This window comes from Mustela erminea, chromosome 6, assembly GCF_009829155.1.
Source record: "Mustela erminea isolate mMusErm1 chromosome 6, mMusErm1.Pri, whole genome shotgun sequence".
NCBI lineage: Eukaryota > Metazoa > Chordata > Mammalia > Carnivora > Mustelidae > Mustela > Mustela erminea.
In genome coordinates this window covers 83,665,520-83,686,942 of record NC_045619.1, presented here as the reverse complement: position 1 = coordinate 83,686,942, position 21,423 = coordinate 83,665,520, and the positions used below count along the sequence as shown (strand labels likewise).

The window sequence follows — 21,423 nt, the reverse complement described above, 5'->3', positions numbered from 1 at the left end:
CTAAATGAGCTCTTTAAACAGATTGAAAATTTAAAATAAAAGTGATAAAGTTTAGTTGACAGTATTTTTTTATAATACCTAAAATGATGTGCTACACAATTGATGGTGCTTTAAAGTCAATAAAATATGGTAAATACTTAAGAGACTATAAAAATGAGAAAGAAGTTCCAGCCTTCAAGATATTCATAAGCTAGAAGAGAGAATAACAAGCACATTAAATAACATAAGGAAGAAAAAATATGATAATTGTCCCCAAAAGAAGTAAGATCTGGATATTTTTTTAAAGATTTTATTTATTTATTTAACACAGAGAGAGAGATCATAAGTAGGCAGGGAGGCAGGCAAATTTTTTTTTTAAAGATTTTATTTATTTATTTATTTAACAGAGAGATCATAAGTAGGCAGAGAGGCAGGCAGGGGGAAGCAATCTCCCCGCTGAGCAGAGAGCCAGATGCAGGGACCCTGAGATGATGACCTGAGCCAAAGGCAGAGGCTTAACCACTCAGGTGCCCCAAGATTTGGGTATTTAAAGGAGGAAGAGATATTAGGAAAGGCTCCATGAAAGTAGTAGCATTTGAGAAGGGCCACAAAGAATTGGTAGGATTCCAACAGGCAGAAACAGAATAGAGTGGGAAGAGAATCAAGGACCAGGAGGCACTCATCCTGTCTACTGGTCCAGAGATTTAAAAGAACTAGGATACCCTTGGGAATCATTTCTAGCTGACTGGATGATATAGGCTTCCAAAGATGGAAAGGTTGGTTAGAAAATGTACCTAGGAAATAAATGTATGGGTTTTAAAAAAGTATGTCAAGGTCTTATCCAAGGGAACCTTGACTTCCTACAACCACTGGATTTTATGCTTAATTCGGGAAGTAATGGGGACATGATGCAGATTTCTGAGGAGAATGAGTGCTCAAAGCTGTGGTTTAGGAAGACTAATCTTCAGGATTACAGGTGTGTGAGAGGCCAGGGGAGACCAGTCAGGAGTTTATTGCAGTTTGTTTTTATATTGCTCAAATACATTCTATTTATTCTGTTTCCTTGGCCACCCACTATTTGGCAAAGAGCCAGGCCTTTAGTAAGCAGTTGGTAGCGCTTGCTGAATTGAAAGCCATGAATTCACTGAGGGTCCCCTTGTAATGTCCCTATCTTTCACTAGGTGGCGCCAAGACAGCACCATTTACAGAGCCGACTGCCTTTTAGAAGCAAGGTGCTTCCAAGTAGAAAGGCTGTGTTTTTGTGAGGGAATCCACCTTCTGGGGACAATGTGGAAGTTAGGGGAACTGGTAGTTGGGATAACAGACTGGTGATTACCCCTTTAATACTTCTATTTCCTTTCTTACTGTCGAGAGTATCTTGGCTGAATTTCTATCCCTAGTCATGTACATGTGGAAAGATCCCTAGAAAACCTGCCTTTTCAAAGACGCGAGCTGTTGTCCATCTTGCCAGAAGTATAGAATTACATGTATTGTACTGTTCCTTAGTTCTGGGAAAACTTCTACGGGAGCCATTTCATTACACATAATCAAGCAGAGACCATAAGTTGACTCTGAGGCCACATAAAAGTGCATAGTTACGTTAGAGGCCATTTTGCATCTCTTCTAAAAATAATTATTTCTCTAGAACAGATTTTACTTGTACCAGGCGATAGTTGTAGCTTATCTCTATGAAGCTGTATGTCTTTTCATTTTGAGATTAAGAGCTAACCCTGAGAGATTTCCCTTAGACTGGTGAGAGATAGAAGTGCCAGACATAGAGTTATGATGAGTTACACATAGCGTGGTGTTAGGTGCAGAGATAAAGTGCAGTGCTGAACTTTTGGGGGATGAGGTGCACCTCTTCACCCATATTCATCAGCAGTGCTCGGGCAAATTCCCAAGTACAAAAGACTTGGAAATAATGGGAGACAGGATCCTTAGCACAGGTGTTGATATAATTTGAATTTGTTGAATAGGTGGTGAATAGTCAGATTTATACGAAGATTTCAATTCACTGTGGCAAATGCTCTGGAAGCCCCAGGAGGCAGGGGTGCCCTACAGTACTGGCTCAGCAGGGTCATCTCTGGCTTGGTATTCTTCAAGCTAAAAAGTTTCATTCCTCTTCAGCTCTGCGATCCTTTTTTCTTAATTCTCACTTTTAAGAATTAAGTTGAAACAAAAGAAGTCTCTAGAGAATGTTCATACTTACACACTTTTGCATTCGATTTCAAGAGGCTATGGCCTCTGGAAGTTCAATAATGCCCCTGTCCATAAGTCCCAGGTTAGGTGTCTCATCTGAGACTCACTCATCAGGAGCATCCCAAAGGGGAAATGCAAGGGAAGGATAGGGAGGAGGGAGACATAAGGGGGTGGGAGGCCAACCTGTGCTGGACCCCAAGGAGATCCTGGGGGAGGTAACTTTAAAGAGCTGAAGAATTGTTTTTTCTCCAGAGATTTGTATCTGGGCTTTGGAGGAGTAGCTAGAGAACTTCTGGGAGGTCTTGGGCTAAGGGACTTATGACACATTTAGGACAGTGGGCATAGGAAGGGGAACTGAAATGGAGCCAAAGGGTAAAGAGCTCAACCCAGACCTTTCTATAGAGGCTAAAGAGCTTAGCTGCCTTGGGATTCCTGTCACACTCTGCAGAAACTGAGCTGTGGGAACAGGAAAGAGGCACAAGAATGGAGCAGTGTCAGAGAATATCCAGGAGCACTGGCTTCTTCCTTTCAAGGAGCAGGTCCAAAAGGCCATCTTCTCAGTGCCATTATTATATTATCATCCACTAGACTCTGATGAGGGCCACAAACCAAAATTTGAACGGCAATTTCTTATTCTCATCAAGACGATGAAAAAAGACTAAAACTAATGTTATTTCCTTTTCAGGACTCTTAGATTGACTGAGGAAATAAGGGACCTGAATATCTAAATAATAGAGCAATTAGCACAGTAGTTCCAACTTAGGGTTCTTTAAGTCGGAAAACCTGGGTTTAAGTCCTGGTTCTGCCAAGTACTAGCTGTGTGACCTTGAGAAAGTCTTGGCGTCTGTTTCTGGAACTGTTCAGTGAAAATAGAAATAGTGTTTACATCTCACTGGAGATGAAATTGGGCAGTGTCCAGCACATGGTACGTGCTCAGTAAATAATAGCTATCATTGTTATTGGTGCTGAATGCTGGAACAATAATAGGAAACTATCTCCCAGCCTTTGGGGATACTTCAACACAAATATACTTTAATTGCCCTCTCTAGGACCCCACCACCCATCCCCAACAACGGCAACCAAAGCTTCCTTTGGTCATTCTATACAGGGCTGGCCCCCAAGACCTTTTTGGCCCATAACTGCATGGCATTTATGATGAAAAGCCCCATGTCACCTTGGGAATTTCATCATCCCTCTTTATTTGACTATCCTAAAAGTAAGAGTTCTTTAGATGGGGAAGGATTAATATAAAAAGAGAGCTTCTAGGACCTTCTCTAGGTTGTTTTGTTTCCCCAGAGGACCCAGTCACTACCATCACCACCCCCATCCCAAGAGAACTATTAAAAAAAAAAAAAAACTAACATTTGCACAAGAGTTCCTACAGGTCTTAGATATTTTTATCCCCAGCAACTTCTTGTCCCCATTTTACACAGGCAGAAATTAAGTATCAAGCAGCAAACCAAGTTTCAAACAGTCATTCAGTGTTGGAACTGAGATTCAAACTCAGATCTGTGGTTCCAGAGCTCTTTCAACCTCTCCACAGCAACCAGCAGCAAGAACACAGGTACATATAAATACACATATACTCATGTGCACAGCCCACACAAACACACACACACACACACGTGGACACACACACGCACACACACACACACAGCCCTCCAGCTCATTTGTCTTCCCTAGGGCAGTCCTGGGAAATTCCATAGCCCAAGGGAGCAGACTAGAGCTGATGTCAGTCTAAGCTCCACAGGGAATACCTTACCGGCATTCTCCACTAGAGGCCCAAGGCAGTTACTGTGGTTTCTTTTGTGATGTGTCACTCTATTCCAGAGATCCCAGGCAATCCCTCCAGAACAATACCCACAATACCCAATCCCTAACCCTCCCATGGAACAGGTGTCATGCCTGCCCTTCCACAGTTCAGATTTGGAAGTCATCTCTCAGGGAGCAGGAGCTTCACTGAAGCCGCTTGCACATCTGGAGTTCTGCTACTAAAAACCAGAAGACTCAACACAGACGCTCTCCTTCCCCCCCATCCAGCTTGAGTTCAAGGTCTGGGATGCAAGGGAAAGTAGATAGAGCTGGCAATGCACGTCCGGACCAGGGCAGGGTTGGTAACTCCTTGGAACAGAAGGCAAGGAGAGAGGAGGGAAGGCATGGTCCCTGCAGTTCCCCCCTAAGCCGTGGTCCATATAGAGGGCCCAGAAGCCCCACCCTGACATCCCCCTAGTACCAGTCAGCAAGGAGGGGAGATGACACCTCTTTATTAAGGTTAACACCAAGGAAAGCATTGAGAAGGAATACACAGCGGAGGAGAAAGGGCACACAAAGTCACTACTTAAGGAGGTGGGAGGGAGGCACATCAGTTAAGAACCTCAGGACAGCCACATGCTCCATGCCCTGGTTGTAGGGGAAAAGAGGAAAGGAGAGGGGAAAGCGCCATGATAGCCGGGGACTCACAGAAGGGTTTGAAGCCCCCTGAACCTAACACCAGAGCCACAAGCCCTGCCCCTCAGGGCTCACACACTACTACACAAGTCAACACACATAACACACACAGGACATTATGGAGGCAACACCGAGAGGCAGCGGGCAGGGACAAATTGACAGGAAAAGGAACTGAAGTTAAGCGGGTATAGCCAGGAGAGAGACAGTTTTTGGCTGCGGCCCCCAAGAGTCCCTCAAATGTCCCCTAAATCTGGGCTGCTGCTGAGCACCCCCAAGTCTCTGCCTGTGTACTGGGCTCTTTGTTCTCTAAGCCCCAGTGGGTGGATAAAGCAATCCCCGATGAAGTCAGTGACAAGGCAGGATCCGCTCTGCATGCAAGAATCCTAGAGGTTGAGCTATTATGTCTTCATGCACATTCATAGCCAGCTCCTCCCAGCCCAGGGGCCCTTGGAACCCCATTCACCCAGATTCCTAGGGCTGCAGTTCCCTCCTTAAGCTTCCTTTACCAATCAGCAGCCGCAGAGATCTGTGAGGGGGAGAGGCTTCTGCAGAGCGCTGAATATCTTGGATTTCAGCAGAAGGGTAAATTTTCTGTTGCCAGAACAGAATACCCCCAATTCCTTAATTTCTAGGTAAATCGTTAGAGATTATTTGCCATGGTCCTAGATAAGTCCTTTTTCAGAATAGAAAAAGCAGAATTTTATTTACACAATTCAGGGGTTCTCCTGTTGGCTGGGGAGGGGGAATGGGCAGGGTAGGGGATGGATGGGAGTCCAGAGATGGGCGCTTCCTCTCCCGGAACCTCACCTTTCCGCAGTTTGCTATTGTCTCCCTTGGTTAGGCAGAAAGAATTCTTGATGCTCCCAAAGTCCTTCACCCTATAAATCCTTCCTCGAGGGAGTCACTCTGCCTGACCCACAAGAGCAGCAGTCGAAGTGAAGCATGCTGCACCGCACCGTTCAGTCCCCTCGCGTCATGCACTCGGAAACCCAAAGCCAGCCCAGGAAAGTAGTGCCCCTCGGAGTCCCCTCACAGAGAGGCCTCGCCCTCCAGCTGCAGCAGGGTAATGTCGGGCAGATCGAGGGGCTCCACAAGTGGCCCGTCCCCCCCAAGGAGACCAGCACAGGGGCTCTCGGGGCGCTCACAGTGACTAGTGGGTGTGGCGGAGCTGGGCATCTCCTTCTCTTCATCGTCGTCCTCGTCCTCAGGATCGCGACCCAGCAAACCGCTGTCCCCGATCCCAAGCGAAGGGGTCTCCGGCTCTTGGGGGGCACCCCGGAAGCTCCCCTTGCCGCCGACCACGCCCAGACCGCCCTGGCGGGGCGCCGTGGTCATAATCTGGCACATGGAGACGATGGCCCGCTGGTTGGCGCACACGTCGTCCGAGAGCACCTGGATGTGCGAGGCCTGCTCGTCCAGGGCCCCCCGCATGGCCCTCACGTCCTCAAACAGGGCCTGCAGCTGGGCCTTCAGGTGCTCCATCAGTTCCTTCATGCCGCCGTTGTACTCTCCGGAGATCACGTCCCCCACGGCCGGCACGGTGGACACCTCCAAAGGTGCCGGCATGTCTCCGCCGTCCTTGGTCATGATCTCCAGCGGACCGTCCTCCATTGAATGGCAGAAGCGGGCGGTGGCGGCTCTGGGTCCGGTCCAGCCCGGCCTCCGGGGTGGGGGGAGGGACAGGGATGGGGGAGAGGTCCCCGGAGGGGCGGGGAGGAGCCGAGGGAAAAGGAGGCTCCCGAGAGGGGCGGAGAGCCGACGTGAGAAGATGAGTCCCGGGCGGAGGGCGCGGGCAGGATCGGGGGAGGCCGGGAAGAGCCGGCGGGACGAGGACCCGGCGAAGAGTCCCAAGTCGGCGACTCTCCGGCTTGCCCCGGGGCGAAAGCGCCCAGACCTGCCTCGCCTCCTGAATTGAGCCCGTGTCAGCGCCTCCCTCCGGGCGCCACGAGCTGCAAGTGCCCGCTGGTTTTCTGGGTCACAGAAGCTCTCGCGGAGGGGTCCGGGTGGAGGCCAGCAGTGGGTACCGCTCGGGACTACCCCCGGCCATTAACGGGCAGCGCCCGCGAGTGTGGTTGGAGTGGCAGGGGCGGGTCTCGCAGCGGCGCCGCGGATGCTCCTCTGTTTCCAAGGCGACGCACGGCACGTAAATGACGTGTATCTCCATGGCAACCAGGAAGTGGAGAAGAAAAGGAAGGATGGTTGCGAAGCTGCAGTGGGGCTCTAGAGTCTGAACTAGCGGGTGGGGCAGGAGGGGAGGAGACGCTGCAGTGGCCTCAGCTGAGTGGAAAGAGCGTGCAGCTGCGATGCTTAATAGGGAAGCATGAGAGAGCAGTTTGCTGCATAAACCTCCAGGTCAGGGAGAACTCGTCCCTCCCCCAGTCTGGGTACTAGACCCTGAGCGCAACCGCCTTGCAAGGATTTTTCACCCACCCGCAGTCCTTTCTCGGAGGATGGCGCTAGAGCCGGGTCTTGTTACTCTGTCCTCCAGCCGTCCGCAGGAAAGCAGAGAGGGTAGAGAGGCCAGCGCTAACAATCCCAGACCTGAGCTGGGCGCGGTTGCGCGCTGGGGCAGAGTAGGCCCCGCCCGGCCTCCGCGGTGCAGAGGGCGGGGAGGGCACTGAGGAGGTGCCCGCCTTTCTCTTTGGCTACTGCAGTAAATCAGCCCTCTCCCTGCAGATAGCACAGAAGCTAAGGAAAGATGGGATTCCCTTACATATGAAATGAGACCCAACCGTTCCTACCCTGGGCACAGGGAATTTTTCCATGATGATGAAGCAAAGTACTTAAGTTTTGATAACGAAAGCCTCTTAAGGGCAGAGGTTTGTCTCCACGCCCTCAATCACGGAATTCCCAACAGCTAAAATAGTGCCTGGCACGTAGTAAATAAATGCTCTATGTATTTATTGAATGAATACTTTAACAGGAACCACTATGCTCCCATTCCCTCATCCAGAACTCTCCAGCCCATCACAGAGCTGATGCTTGGGGACCTGAATTCAATTTTGTTTCTGCCTTTTAATTCAGAGAACTTGGATAAATAATTTTCCTGATCTGTTAGGCGATTGGACTGGATAATCTAAAATATTATTTCTAACTGAATAGCACTCTGCATTAGCTCACAGGTGAAAGGGTAAACTGTTGGCCGTGTGTGGAAGGGATGGGTGGGGACAGTGTGCGGTACTGCAGTTCCCCCTCCACAGGCCCAGTGTCCATGTACAGACACACTTGAGTGCCTCAGCCTTTGTGACAACTCCTTTCCCTACTGGAGAAGTGGAGTGGGAAAGGAGAAGAGGAAAAAAACTTTAATATGTTTACAGATGACTTGAGACTGAGAAGCAAAAGCACCTGGGCAGCAGCATACTAATTAGTAATGACCCTAGTAAACTGGGAGAAGCCAAGTGGTCAGAAACTAAAAATGAATTTCATACGAAGAAATGAATCTTGTGGAGAAACAAACTGTATCATTTCAAGCTGGGGGAAAGCTAGGTATGGGTGAATGTTTGGTACATCCTGAGCATGTTACCTTGAGATTTCCCTGGTGGCCTGCTCTTATAAGAGTGGGGCTAGCCCAAAGAAACCTTTGTAGCACTAAAGAACTGTTTGGTTTATGTCTATTTTACTATTATTAAAATAGAACTAAATGGGAGAAATAACCTAAAGAGCAGGAAGTTTAACCTAAGGCACTGCTGATATATTACACAGCCATTAGAAATTTGATTTCCCAAAATAAATACTTGAACAAATTAAAAACCCTACAGTATGATATTTTCTAAAAACAAATGATTTGGTCCTATTTGCTTGCTCATTCCTTCTTCTTTATTCCACCAGCTTGTGGCGCTCTCACCTTGGTTGTCATTTCTACCTTCACCCTGTTCTCCAAGGGTTATTCCCAAAGCTTAGGAGAAGACAGAAATGCTTTTCCTTGGTTTTCCTAAGCACAGCTGAAGTGGGCTGGTATTTACAAAAAGTCTTTACCAGAAAACCATAGGAAAACTAGAAACAAAGACACACACACACACACACACACGGCTGAGCTTACACAGCACAAGTTTCTGATCTCATATTATAGCAAGCATGTTCTCAGGGCATGTGGATTCAACCATGCTGTTCATCCTTCTCTGGAGAGCTCTGCCATAGCCAGAAAAGACAGGACTTCCGAGGTTTTTTGCCTAAGTCTGTTACTTCACATTCTTGACCAGCACTTCACCTGAACGATTTCAGCTTGTCAGTGTTCTCAGCCTTCAGGTGGGTCCCTGCCTTCTACCTGTAAAGATGACCCTGTCCCTTGTATAGGAACTCCCATCTTGGTATTACTCTTACATTAAACATAGTCCCCATACACTAGGAGCTGACTTGTGTCATCATAAAGGGCTTTTGCCACTATTGTTGAGGATACCATGTATGTCAAGTCTTTCAGCGTAAGATTACATCATGCTGCCCAGAGATGCTGGCATGAAGTCTGCTGAGAGTACAGGGGGTCTGAGCCTAGAGGGAAGGGAAATTATTGGAGAAGCACGAAAGAACATGGGAAACAGGTGCAGAGATCAAGGGGTGTGGCTGATCCAGTCAAGTTCCAGGTCAGACATTGAGAGCCAAGGGTAGGTGGGAACTGGGGGAGTCGACTAGTAACAGGACTTGAAAATGTGAGGAGGAGACAATTGGTGCATCAGATTCAGATCCAGATCATTTTAGGAATTCTGTGTGAAATGGAACCAGGAAAAATAAAAGTGTCTAGCTACTGAAAAATAAGGGGGACAGATACAGAGAGCAAAGAAGCCTCAGTTTCCTGGTGGGGTTTCAGGGCTGGGACCTCTGGATGCCAGTGCCCCAGGGTTTGTTGAATGGATCCAATCCCAAGCAGAAGGAGGCTCAGTGGGTACTCTGACCATGTCATTAGAGTATTCACACATAGCATGTATGCCCTATAGCAAGAAAAAAAATAAATAACCCCTTCTCCTTCTTGCCTTTCTTTTATCCTCAGGGAACCACCCTAGCTATTCTATTCCTTCATCATGAGCCAATGGGTGGAAGAGATTCCATGGTACATAGATACAGGTCAGGTACACTTAGTTCCACATATCACATTCTAACTAGAATTGTGATTCTTAGTAGTTTCTGCCATTTTCCTCTATCCAGCATCCAGTTTATCTCCAATCTATCTTTTATATAGCTGGTGTACTTTTTGAACTATAAATTCAACAGCTGTGATGAAGATGCTGTCTTGACCCAGATCAAGAGTGATGATCAAAATCAAGGCAGAGCTGACTGCTACACTTAAGGTCCACGATCCCAGATGGTACTCTCCAGATGTAACTTTTATGGCATTGAGTTGCCTTAGGGCCCATCTCAGCATGATATCACATTCAAAAGAAACACCTCCAACAGCCAAAAAACTAAAAAGCACTTTATTTTTATTATAGTCTCTGGGAAAACTCTAAAGAAATTTGCATTCTCAGCACAAAGCAAAACGCCTTAACCTTTTCTTCCCTCCTCTACTCATCTCACACCTCCTGACATAGCTGTAGCTCCCATTCCCTCTCCTTTCGCTGCGGACACCTCCAAACTTTCAAGTCTGTCCCTTGCTTTCTCACTTGCCTGACTACTTCGCCTCTTGGATATATTCTTTTTTTCTTCCATGAGAAGGAATTCCTTGTCCTTGTTTCATCTCCTTTGATTTTGCCCTCCATTCTGAGCAGGTACTCGGAGCACCAGCTGTCAATGACAGAGTCTCTTCCTAGAGGGCAAGAAAGACTGAAAATACTTATTCTTGTAGGTTTGGTCTGTCGCATAGACTAAATATTCTCATTATGGAAGGGTGTTTTGTCTGATATTACAAACTGTTTTGCTCATTTCCTCTACTCTTTTTTTTTTTAAGGTTTTATATATTTGAGAGAGAGTGAGTGAGTGAAAGTGCAGGGGCAGAGGGAGAGGGAGACACAGATTCCTCTGCTGAGCAGAGGGAGCCCCATGGAGTGCTAGATCCTAGGACCCCAGGACCCTGGGATCATGATCTGACCTGAAGGCAGACACTTAACCAACTGAGCCACCCAGGCCACCCCTCATTTCCTCTACTCTTATACAGAGAAATGGACATGGGAGTTTGCAAGAATCCCGAATTGTTATGAGCCCCTGGCTGGAAAGGGGGTCCAAATGTCCGCAGTCTAAAAGCTCTATTGTCATAGACATGGCCATGAGGTGAGCCCCAAACACACATCCTCACCAGGGGATGACAACCAGAGCAAGACTTTCAGTTGCTTGCTCTGTGCCCCCAAACTATTTTTAGGAATCTTAAAAAGGCCATCTCCTGCTCACACATTGCTTTCTCTTCCATAATAACTTTATTCAAAGCAAGGATTCCTTCTTGTGGAGTCTGAAATTCCACTGAAAATCACCTGTCATTCCAATTAAACCTGTTGTGCTGGTGTTTGCCCTATCTCCCCTTTCTGCATTTCTGCAACAGCTGCTTTTGTGTTAACACTTGCAGAGGACTTTTTCCCCTCACTGGATAGTCATTTATCCTGTGCCCTCTGACAGGTCTAGTTCCAGTCCAAGTGTTGTTGGGTAGTTGGCCACAAACTGCCGTTCGGAGTTCTGGAGCCAACCGTGATGTCTGGTACAGGGTCTCATGTACCTTCCATCCTTACTATATATTTTCTGCCCCCAGAAAGTTGCCAACAGCCCAGGGACTGGTTTTGCCCCAAGTTACAATCTTCATCAGGCACTGACATGCTTTACCACCGGAGAACACTCTCAATTTTTGGTGCCATGGGACAATTTTGCTTGACAAATTGCCTCTCCTGGAGTATCCTTCCAACTCAGAGGAAATTATGTCCCAGCATCTGGACAGGGTATGGACTCTGGTATGTCTGCCCTTCCATTTAGAGGAATTTTTAGAAATTCAGTGTTCCTTTATGCTGACCTATGCAAACTTCCAGGCCTCTTCTCACCTGTCACATCTTGAGGAAGTCTGAGGTATTCTATCATAGACAATTCACACACAATTTTGTAGGTCTTGCTGATACATCTAGTTATGCTATCTCTATACCTCTTAGACATCCTAAAAATACTATCAAAAGTAGTTTTTAATTCCCTTTTACCATGGGGTGGTATCCCAAGGATAAGCAAGGCACTGCCAGCTACAGTTGAGCAGCAACTGTGCGGGCGCGTTATGCTTCTAGTCAACACACATAGACAGAGACTATGTATTCAGTCTAGTTCATGACCAGTATTCATGATGGTGAATACTATGAAATGTGGATCAACTTTTGGGGACACAGTTGATCCCCAAAAGTTGATCCACATTTCAAAGTACTGAAGCAGTGCTGGATCTTGTGCAGAAGTGAGGAGAAGGATTTTCACCCCAACTTTTCCACACAGACCCTGAAGCCCCTGTTTTAAGAAGTCTTACATGAAAACGGTCCCATCTTCTATAGTCAACCATAAGTCCACAATTTACAGGGACAATACCTGCTTTGTTTTTAAGGCACAAGGATCCCCTTCACTCCAGAACTCTCTAGTCCCTTTACTTTGTTTTACTCTACTCCACAGCAGTTAACATCTGTTATTCTATATTTTATTTGTTTGTTGTCTTTCACTTTCAAATAGGGTATAAGATCCATTAGGGAAGAGGTTTGGTTTTGTCCACTGTGACATCTCCAGCACCTAGATTAATGCCTGGCACATGGGAGTTGCTCAATAAATAATTGTTTAACAGATGAATGAATGAAGCCTGAATCCATAACTAGGAAAAGAAACATCACCCTTAAGGATATGTAGCCTGCAGAGCTCCCACTCCTCCTTATCCTAGAGAGAAGCATAGCTTCTTTGGTTTCACCCATCTACTTTAGTGATTTCTAGCTTATGTTCATATAAATAATCCTTTGAGTGTCCTTTAAAAAAAGGAATACTTACTATAAGACACACAGAGGTATCTACCTCTTGCAAAAGAGAAAAGTGCTTATGGCTTTGAAATGATTTCACATGATTAGAATATTGAAATTCCTGGTGTTTAATTGTAATGAGATCTGTGAGACCTAAGTCCCCTCTGCTTCACACTTGTGGATTTTTATTAGTGTTTGGGGGGAAATTCTCTTTACTGGGAACAGTGATTATGGAGGAAGGTTCTTTAGATATGGAACATGGAGGTGATGCTGGGATATCATTATAATATAAGGTCTAATGGAAGAAAGGAAATAATCTACAGAGATGTGAGAGAGAAAGAAAGCCTAGAGAGAAGGATAGCACAGAGGATAGACAACAGTATCATTCCCTGAGCCACTGTGAGGGCAAAAGGCAGGATGATGCATTTAGTCATATTTTTAAGGGGCTTCTTTTTTTTCATATTTCAAGGTTTTTTTTAAGATTTTATTTATTTATTTGACAGAGATCACAAGTAGGCAGAGAGGCAGACAGAGAGAGAGGAGGAAGCAGTCTTCCTGCTGAGCAGAGAGCCCGATGTGGGGCTTGATCCCAGGACCCCTGGGATCATGACCTGAGGCGAAGGCAGAGGCTTTAACCCACTGAGCCATCCAGGTGCCCCTCATATTTCAAGTTTTTACTTAAATTCTAGTTAGTAAAAATATAGGGTATTATTGGTTTTAGGAGTACAATTTAGTGATTCATCACTTAATGACCCAGTGCTCATCACAAGTGTCCTCCTTGAACTCCATCACTTATTTAGCCCACCCCCTACCACCCCTCCAGCAACCCTCAGTTTGTTCTCTATAGTTAAGAGTCTCTTATGGCTTGCCTCCTCTCTTTTTTTTCCTTCCTCTATATTCATCTTCCACAAAGGAGTGAAATCATACGGTATTTGTCTTTCCCTGACTTATTTTTCTTAACATAATACACTCTAGCTCCATTCCTTTTGTTGAAAATGGCAAGATTACATCTTTTTGATGGCTAACATTTCGTTGTGTATACAGACCACATCATCTTTATCTTTCCGTCCGTTGACGAACGTTTGGGTTCTTTCCACAAGTTGGATATTGTTGATAGTGCTGCTCTAAACATCAGGATGCATGTGCCCCTTCAAATCAGTATTTTGTATCCTTTGAGTAAATACCTAGTACTGCAATTGCTGGGTCCTAGGATAGTTCTATTTTTAACTTTTTGAGGAACCTCCATACTGTTTTCCAGAGTGATTGCACCAGCTTGCATTCCAGCGATAGTGTAGAAGGGTTCCCCCTTCTCCGCATCCTCACCAACATCTGTTGTTTCCTGTGTTGTTAATTTCAGCCATTTTGATAGGTGTGGGGTAGTATCTCATTGTGGTTTTGATCTGTATTTCCCTGATGAGTGATGTTGAGGATTTTTCATGTGTCTGGTAGTAATCTATATGTCTTCTTTGGAAAAATGTCTTTTTGTGTCTTTTGCCGATTTCTTAACTGGATTACTTATTTTTGGGGTCTTGAGTTGGAAAAGTTCTTTATAGATTTTGGATACTAACACTATCAGATATGTCATTTTCAGATATCTTCCCCCATTCTGTAGGTTGCCTTTTAGTTTTGTAGACTGTTTTCTTTGATGTGCAGAAGGTTTTTATCTTGAGGAGGAGCCCCAATAGTTCATTTTTGCTTTTGTTTCCTTTGTCTCCTGTCTAGTGGGAAGTTGTTACAGCCAAGATCAAAGAGGTTGCTACCTGTGTTTTCCTCTAGGATTTTGATGGTGTCCTGTCTCACATTTAGGTCTTTCTCAATTTTTAATTAGTTTTTGTGAATGGTGTAAAAAAGTGGCCCAGTTTCATTCTTCTGCATGTTGCTGCCCAGTTTTCTCAACACCATTTGTTCAAGAGACTGTCTTTCCCCCCAGATATTCTTTCCTGCTTTGTTAAAGATTAGTTGGCCATATAGCTGTGGGCCCATTTCTGGGTTTTCTATTCTGTTCCATTATCTATGTGTCTGTTTTTGTGCCAGTACCATACTGTTTTAATGACTACAACTTTGTAATATACCTTGAAGTCCAGAATTGTGATGTCTTCAGCTTTGCTTTTCTTTTTCAATATTGCTCTAGCTATTCGGGGTCTTTGTGGTTCCATACAAATTTTAGGATTGTTTGTTCTAGGTCTGTGAAAAATGCTGGTGATATTTTAATAAGGATTGTATTAAATGTGTAGATTCTATGAGGCTAGCATTACCTTGATTCCAAAACCAGAAAAAGATCCTACTAAAAGGGGAATTATAGGCTAATATCCCTTGTGAACATGGATGCAAAAATTCTCAACAAGATTCTAGTAAATTGAAACCAACAGTAGTACATTAAAAGAATTATTCACCATGAACAAGTCTGATTTATTCCTGGGCTACAAGGGTTTTTCAATATTTGCAAATCAATTAACATAATACAGTGTATTAATAAAAGGATAAGAACCATATGATCCTTGCACCATATGATGCAAGAAAAAGTCTTTGACAAAGTACAGCATCCATTTTTTATAAAAACCCTCAACAAAGTGGGGATAGAGGGAACATACCTCAACATCACAAAGGCCATGTATGAAAGACCGACAGCAAATATCATCCTCATTGGAGAAAAACTGGGAGCTTTTCCTCCATGGTCAGGAACAAAACAGGAATGTCCACTGTCATGATTATTATTTAACATACTACTAGAAGTCCTAACTTCAGCAATCAGACAACAAAAAGAAATAAAAGGCATCCAAATTGGCAAGGCAGAAGTCAAACTTCCACTATTTATAGACAACATGATACTCTGTGTAGAAAACCCAAAAGACTCCACCAAAAATTTACTAGAACTGACACACAAATTCAGTAAAGTTACAGGATACAAAAATCAATGTACAGAAATCAGTTGCATTTCTATACACCAAGAATGAAGCAGCAGAAAGAGAAATTAAGGAATCAATCCCATTTACAATTGCACCAAAAACTGGGAATAAAGATAACTGGGAATAAACCCAACAAAATAGGTGAAAGAGCTGTACTCTGAAAACTATGAAACACTGATGAAAGGAATTGAAGATGACACAAAGAAATGGAAAAACATTCCGTGCTCATGGATTGGAAGAATGAACATTAAAGGGCTTCTTGAAAGTGATGGATATCTGAGATGAAGGAGCCTTGATTGCTTGGAGGACTTGAAAACTAGCAGAGTCCTGCTTGTCTGAGCTTAGCTTGGAAAGAAATAGATTTATATATGCTTGAGACTAGCTCTGTGATATTTTGGCACCATACTATCCATGTTTTAATCACAAACCCAAAGTTGAAAGAGCCCTGAAGTGACCGTGTTTTTCAAAATAGGAAGATTACTGAAATGCACACAGACACTTCTCTAATTCATTTCCTCCTCCCCATTTCTATAAACAACACCATACCTTAGGCTCTTGCTATCTCATGCCCAGAGGATTGTAATAGCTCCTTTCTCTCAGCCTTTCCTCTGCCCCTTCCTTTCTCTCTCCTCCCTGTGCATCATTCTCCCCTGCAGCAGTAGAGGAGTCTACCTGAAATTCAGAGTTGAGCCTTTTCACAGCCCAGCTGAAATGTTCCAAAGGCTTCCATAGCTTCCAACTTCATTTATTTCCCACCACTTTCTGCTCCATTGCTTACCTTCCAGATGCACAAATCTGCTTGTAGTTCTCATGCACCCAGCACACTTTCATGCCACCCTGCCTTTATTCACACGGTCTTCTATGTTTAATGCCTTTCCGGCTTTTGTTTCCCTTTATGTTTAGACCTTCATCAGTTGTGGAAATATAACACAAATACATACACGTAAATAGACATACATTACAATTTAATGAACAAAGGCAATAGATCACTGTCTAGGTAAGAGAGACAGCAGTCATCTTCCCACCCCTCCCCAAAGACCCCCACCTGCCATACTGGAGTCAAACTCTCTCTTTCCTGTGCATACCTATTATCTTGATTGTCGTGCTAATAATTTTTCACTTTTCTATATAGTTTATCACATATTTACACATTCCTAAACGATATAGTCTGATTTTGCCTGTTTTTGAACGTTATATGGATGGAATCGCAAGGACTTTATTCTCTTGAACTTTATGCGAATGGAATCACACTTCATATGAATGGAATCACACAATTTATCTTTAGTGTTTCATGTACTGCTTCTTTTTCGCAACATTAAATTTGTAAATATCAATGTTTTGGGGGTAGCTGTGCTTCATTCATTTTCATGGTTCTACTGTGTTCCATTTTATGAACATACTGCAATGCATAAATATCTGCATTTACAGTTGCATTCTACTGTTGATGGACAGTTCAGTTGTTTTCACATTTGGGGCTCTTACTAGTAATACTGCTATGAATATTCTAGTACATGTCTCATGGTATGCATAACAAATTTTTCTAAAGTAGAACTTTTCTGAAGTTTATACATATGGATGGATTTGTTTATCATAGGGTATCCTTATCTCCAGCTCTACTAGAAAATATCAAATTGCTTTCAAAAGTGGGTGTAATAATTTATACTCTACCAGCAAGGCAAAAGTTCTCATCATTCCATATTCTCACCAACACTTGGTATGCCAGACTTCTAATTATTACCTTCTCTCTAATATAATCCAAACTGTCTAGAACAGTGCCTGGCTCATAGTAAGCATGCACTAAATATTGTTGAATAAATTCATATTTCTTAATTTCCAAACATGAGAATTTTCTGATTGTCTTTTTGTTATTGATTAATAGCTTAAATTCATTGTAGTTGAAAAATACCTTCTGTTGAATATCAGCTTTTCAAACGTTGTTGAAATTTGCCTAATAGACAAGTATATATATATATATATATATATATATATATATATATATAATGAAAGAATATGTGTTTTGCATTTGTTGGATGAAAGTTTTAGATATATCCATTAGTACAAATTTTAAAACAAATTTATAAGCTCTTTATAAAACTTTTATATCAGTGATTTTTCTATTTATATTACAAATTACAACAAGGGGTTATTATAATCAACTATATTTGTGAATTTATCCTTCTGATAATTTTTTTCTTTATATATTCTGGTGCTAGAAGTGTAATCTAAATTTTTTAATAGTCATAACTTCTAGTGAGTTGATTGATCTTCATCATTAAGTGGTTTTCTTCTTTACTAATTATGCTTTTGTCTTAAATTTTGACTGACATTAATATAGCTGCACCTGCTTTCTTTTGAATGGGGTGCATGATGTTTCCCTTTCCATTCATCTACTTTCAGCCTGTTTCCTTAAGTTTTAATATATTTCTGGTAGACAGCATATAGGCAGATTTTTGTTTTGTTTTTTATCCATTTTGGCAGCCTTTGTCTTTTATCTGGAGCATTTAGTCTAATTATGTTTAATATTGATAAAATTAATATTTGGATTTAAACTATTTTGTAGATTTTTCTATTTCTCATTCTATTATATTTTGCTTCCTATATTTTGAAACTCTTTATTAGGTTTTTGACAATTTAAGATTATTATATCCTGAATTGACCACTTTATCATTATGAAATGTCTTTTCTTTATTCCTGGTATTATCCATTGCTCTAATATTTATTTAGTCTGATGTTAAAGAAAGCATTTCAGCTTTTTTTTATTAGTGTTGGCCTGGCATATCTTTTCCATTTTTTTCATTTTGTTGTATTTATGCCTTTATATTTAGAATATGCTTGGGTCTTATTTTTTATCTAACCTGACCATCTCTATTGTTTAAATGTGATATTTAGACCACTTATATTTATTATAATTATTGATAAGATTGGTTTCAATCTATCATCTTGCTATTTGTTTTCTGTTTGTCCCATCTGTTCTGTTTCCTTTTCCTTATTTCCATTCCAGTGTTTACATTAATTGAATTTTTAAATGATTCCTTTTTACCTCCAGTATTGATTTACTAGCTCTTCCTCTTTTCTTTCTTTTGCCCTGTTGTTGTTATTATTACTTTAAAACAGTTCTTTCAAAAGAATTTTCTGTGATGATGGAATTGTTCTAATGTGTACTGCTCAGTATGGTAACCACTATCCACATATGGATATTGAATACTTTTAGTGTGACTAGTATGATTAAGGAACTAAATTTTTAATTTTTTCAAATTTTAATTTTAATTTAAACAGCTATGGGTAGCAAGTATCTACTATATTGGACAGTGGAGCTAGGGAGTTTGTAATATATGCTTCAGTTTATCACAGCCCATCTTTAAATAGTATAACATTTTTCATTTCCTCCCTTACATTCTTTGTGTTTTTGTTGTCATACATATGCTATGTTATATATATGCTTCTACATATGCTAAAATCTCAAGTGCATTTTTATTATTTTTACTTTAGTCATTTATCTTTTCAAGAGATAAATATGCAGGTAAAATATTTTTATATTTTACCTACATTTTATCACTTCTCACACTCTCTATTCCTTTGTGTTGATCCAAATTTTCACATTTTTTTTTCTTCTGCCTGAAGAGCTTCCTTTTAACATTTCATTTTTTGTTTGTTTGCAATAGTCTTTATTTTCCCTTTCATTTTTGAAAGACATTTTTGTTAAGCAAAAACTTCTGGGTTGACCTTGTCTTCTGCCTCACATAGCTTTTATAAGAAATCTGCTGGCATTATTTGTTCCTCATTTCTTTGTTCATCTAGAGCAGAATAGCAAAGTTTTCTGGAAAGGGCCAGATAATAAATCTTCTAGCCTTTGCAAACCATAAAAGGCTTTTAGGCTGTTGCAACTACTCAACTCTGCCAATGGAGCACAAAGCAGCCCTAGCAAATACATAAATGAGTGTGTGGGGCTGTGTTCCAACTAAACTTTATTTACAGAGACAAGTGGTGGGCCAGATTTGTCCCATGGGCCATAGTTTGCCAATCCTTGCTCTATGTGTAATAAATCTTTTTTATCTAACTACTTTTAGAAATTTTTGCTTTACCTTTGGTTTTTAGCAGTTTGATTAGAACATACCTTGGCATGTTTCCTCTAAGTTTATTCTGCCTAGATTTCATGAGTTTCAAATTTGGAAATTTTTTAGCAATTACTTCTTTTTTTGTTTTTAAGACTTCATTTATTTATTTATTCGTCAGAGAGAGAGTGTGTGTGCTCAAGCAGGCAGAGACAAAGAGGGAAGCAGGTTCCCTGCCAAGCAAGGAGCTTGATGTGGGATTCAATCCTAGGACCCTGGGATCATGACCTGAGCAGAAGGCACCAGCTTAACCAACTGAGCCACCCAGGCGTCCCTAGCCATTGCTTCTTATTTGAATATATTTTTGGTCCCCAACTCCTGAAACTTCAGTTGCATATGTGTTAAGCTGCTTGATATATTTCCAGATCTCTTTTGTCCCAATCCTTTCTTTTTCAGTCTTTTTTCTCTCTGTACTTCATTTTAAATAGTTCCTATTTCCAGATCTTCAAGGTCTCTACTCTTTTCTCCTATAGTCTATAATTTGCTATATTTCCTTCTGTGAAAATTAAAAATGTTTTAAATTTGATAATCATGATTTTGTTTAATATTAAACTTTAAAATTTGTGTCACATTTTCAAGATATTACTTGACTCACAATAGTATTTTACATATCTAAATTCAGTAAGTCACAGAATAAAACTCTTCGCTTAAACAATATAATTCTCCTTTAATAGCAGTGACTTTATATAAGAGGTTTGACTTCAAACTGTCTTACTATTCCTTTCTTGAGCCTCTATTGTCCAAAGACAGGCACATTTCAACTCATGTCTTTTTTTTTTTTAAGATTTTATTTATTTATTTGAGAGAGAGAGAGAGAGAGAGAAAAGGACAGAGTACAAGGGGTGGGGAGGGGCGAGGGAGAAAGAAAAGCAGAATCCCCACTGAGCAGGAAGCCTGATGCAGGCTCAGGCTGGATCCCAGGTCGTGGAGATCATGACCTGAGCTAAGGGCAGATGCTTAAGGGACTGAGCCACCCAGGCTCCCCTCAACTTTTTTCCTTAATGAATATTTTGCATCAAGTTCCTGAAATTTTCCATTTCTTTCACACTAGTAGAAACTCTTCCAGTTGCAATAAACAATGATACTATTTCTTCTCTGGTTAGATGGAATTCATAAGTGGGCCTGCTTTCTGCTATGTTTGCTAGCAATGTCCGGGGGCGGGGGGGTGCTTCAAAGCAGTGCCAAACCCTTTATTGTGGGAAAACCAGTATTTTCCCACAGTTGACATTTAAACCAACAAATACAACCCATAATTTTTGGAACATTTCTATAATGCAGTCTAAAGTCTGCCTTTAGTTAGCTTGCTCCTTTTTCTATACCAAACAAAAAGTAATAATAATTCTTATAAAAATGCAAGAGAAATTATTTAACTTTATGAAGTATTTCCAAGAGTAACTTTGCCTTTTGAATCTTAAACTTCATTTCCACAAAACACTTGAAAGTCTGGGTGCTCAAAGAATGATAGCAATTTAGATAAAGGGCTTCATTCTTTTAAGTAGAGAAAATACAAGTTCTTTTTTTTAATATTTTATTGATTTATTTGACAGACAGAGATCACAGGTGGGCAGAGAGGCAGGCAGAGAGAGACGGGGAAGCAGGTTCCCTGCTGAGCAGAGAGCCCAATGCCATGTGGGACTTCATCCCAGGATCCCAGGATCATGACCTGAGACTAAGGCAGAGGCTTTAACCCACTGAGCCACCCACGTGCTCTGAGAAAATGCAAGTTCTTGAAAATCCCATCAAACACACTAGTGAAATTCTGTAAGGAGCGTCCTCATTTCTTTTCCCAACAGGTATATTGTGAAGGCGGTCTTGCTCTCAGAGGCACATAATGCCTGCAGGCAGTCCAGAGGTGGTTTGTTAAATGCCCCCTTCCCCTTTTTTGTACATGGAGACCAT

At 42.2% G+C, this 21,423-nt stretch overlaps 1 protein-coding gene and 1 pseudogene across 1 annotated transcript; both read right to left on the bottom strand.

Moving 5' to 3' along the window:
• Nucleotides 1-464: 464 nt before the first annotated feature.
• On the bottom strand, nt 465-7,213 carry CCDC184 (coiled-coil domain containing 184). Its single transcript, XM_032348032.1, has one exon. It carries the CDS (start codon nt 6,235-6,237, stop codon nt 5,656-5,658), a length of 582 nt encoding a protein of 193 aa, XP_032203923.1. The 5' UTR covers nt 6,238-7,213; the 3' UTR covers nt 465-5,655.
• A 13,309-nt stretch (nt 7,214-20,522) lies between these two features.
• Nucleotides 20,523-21,031, bottom strand: LOC116593695 (annotated as a pseudogene).
• Nucleotides 21,032-21,423: the final 392 nt, after the last annotated feature.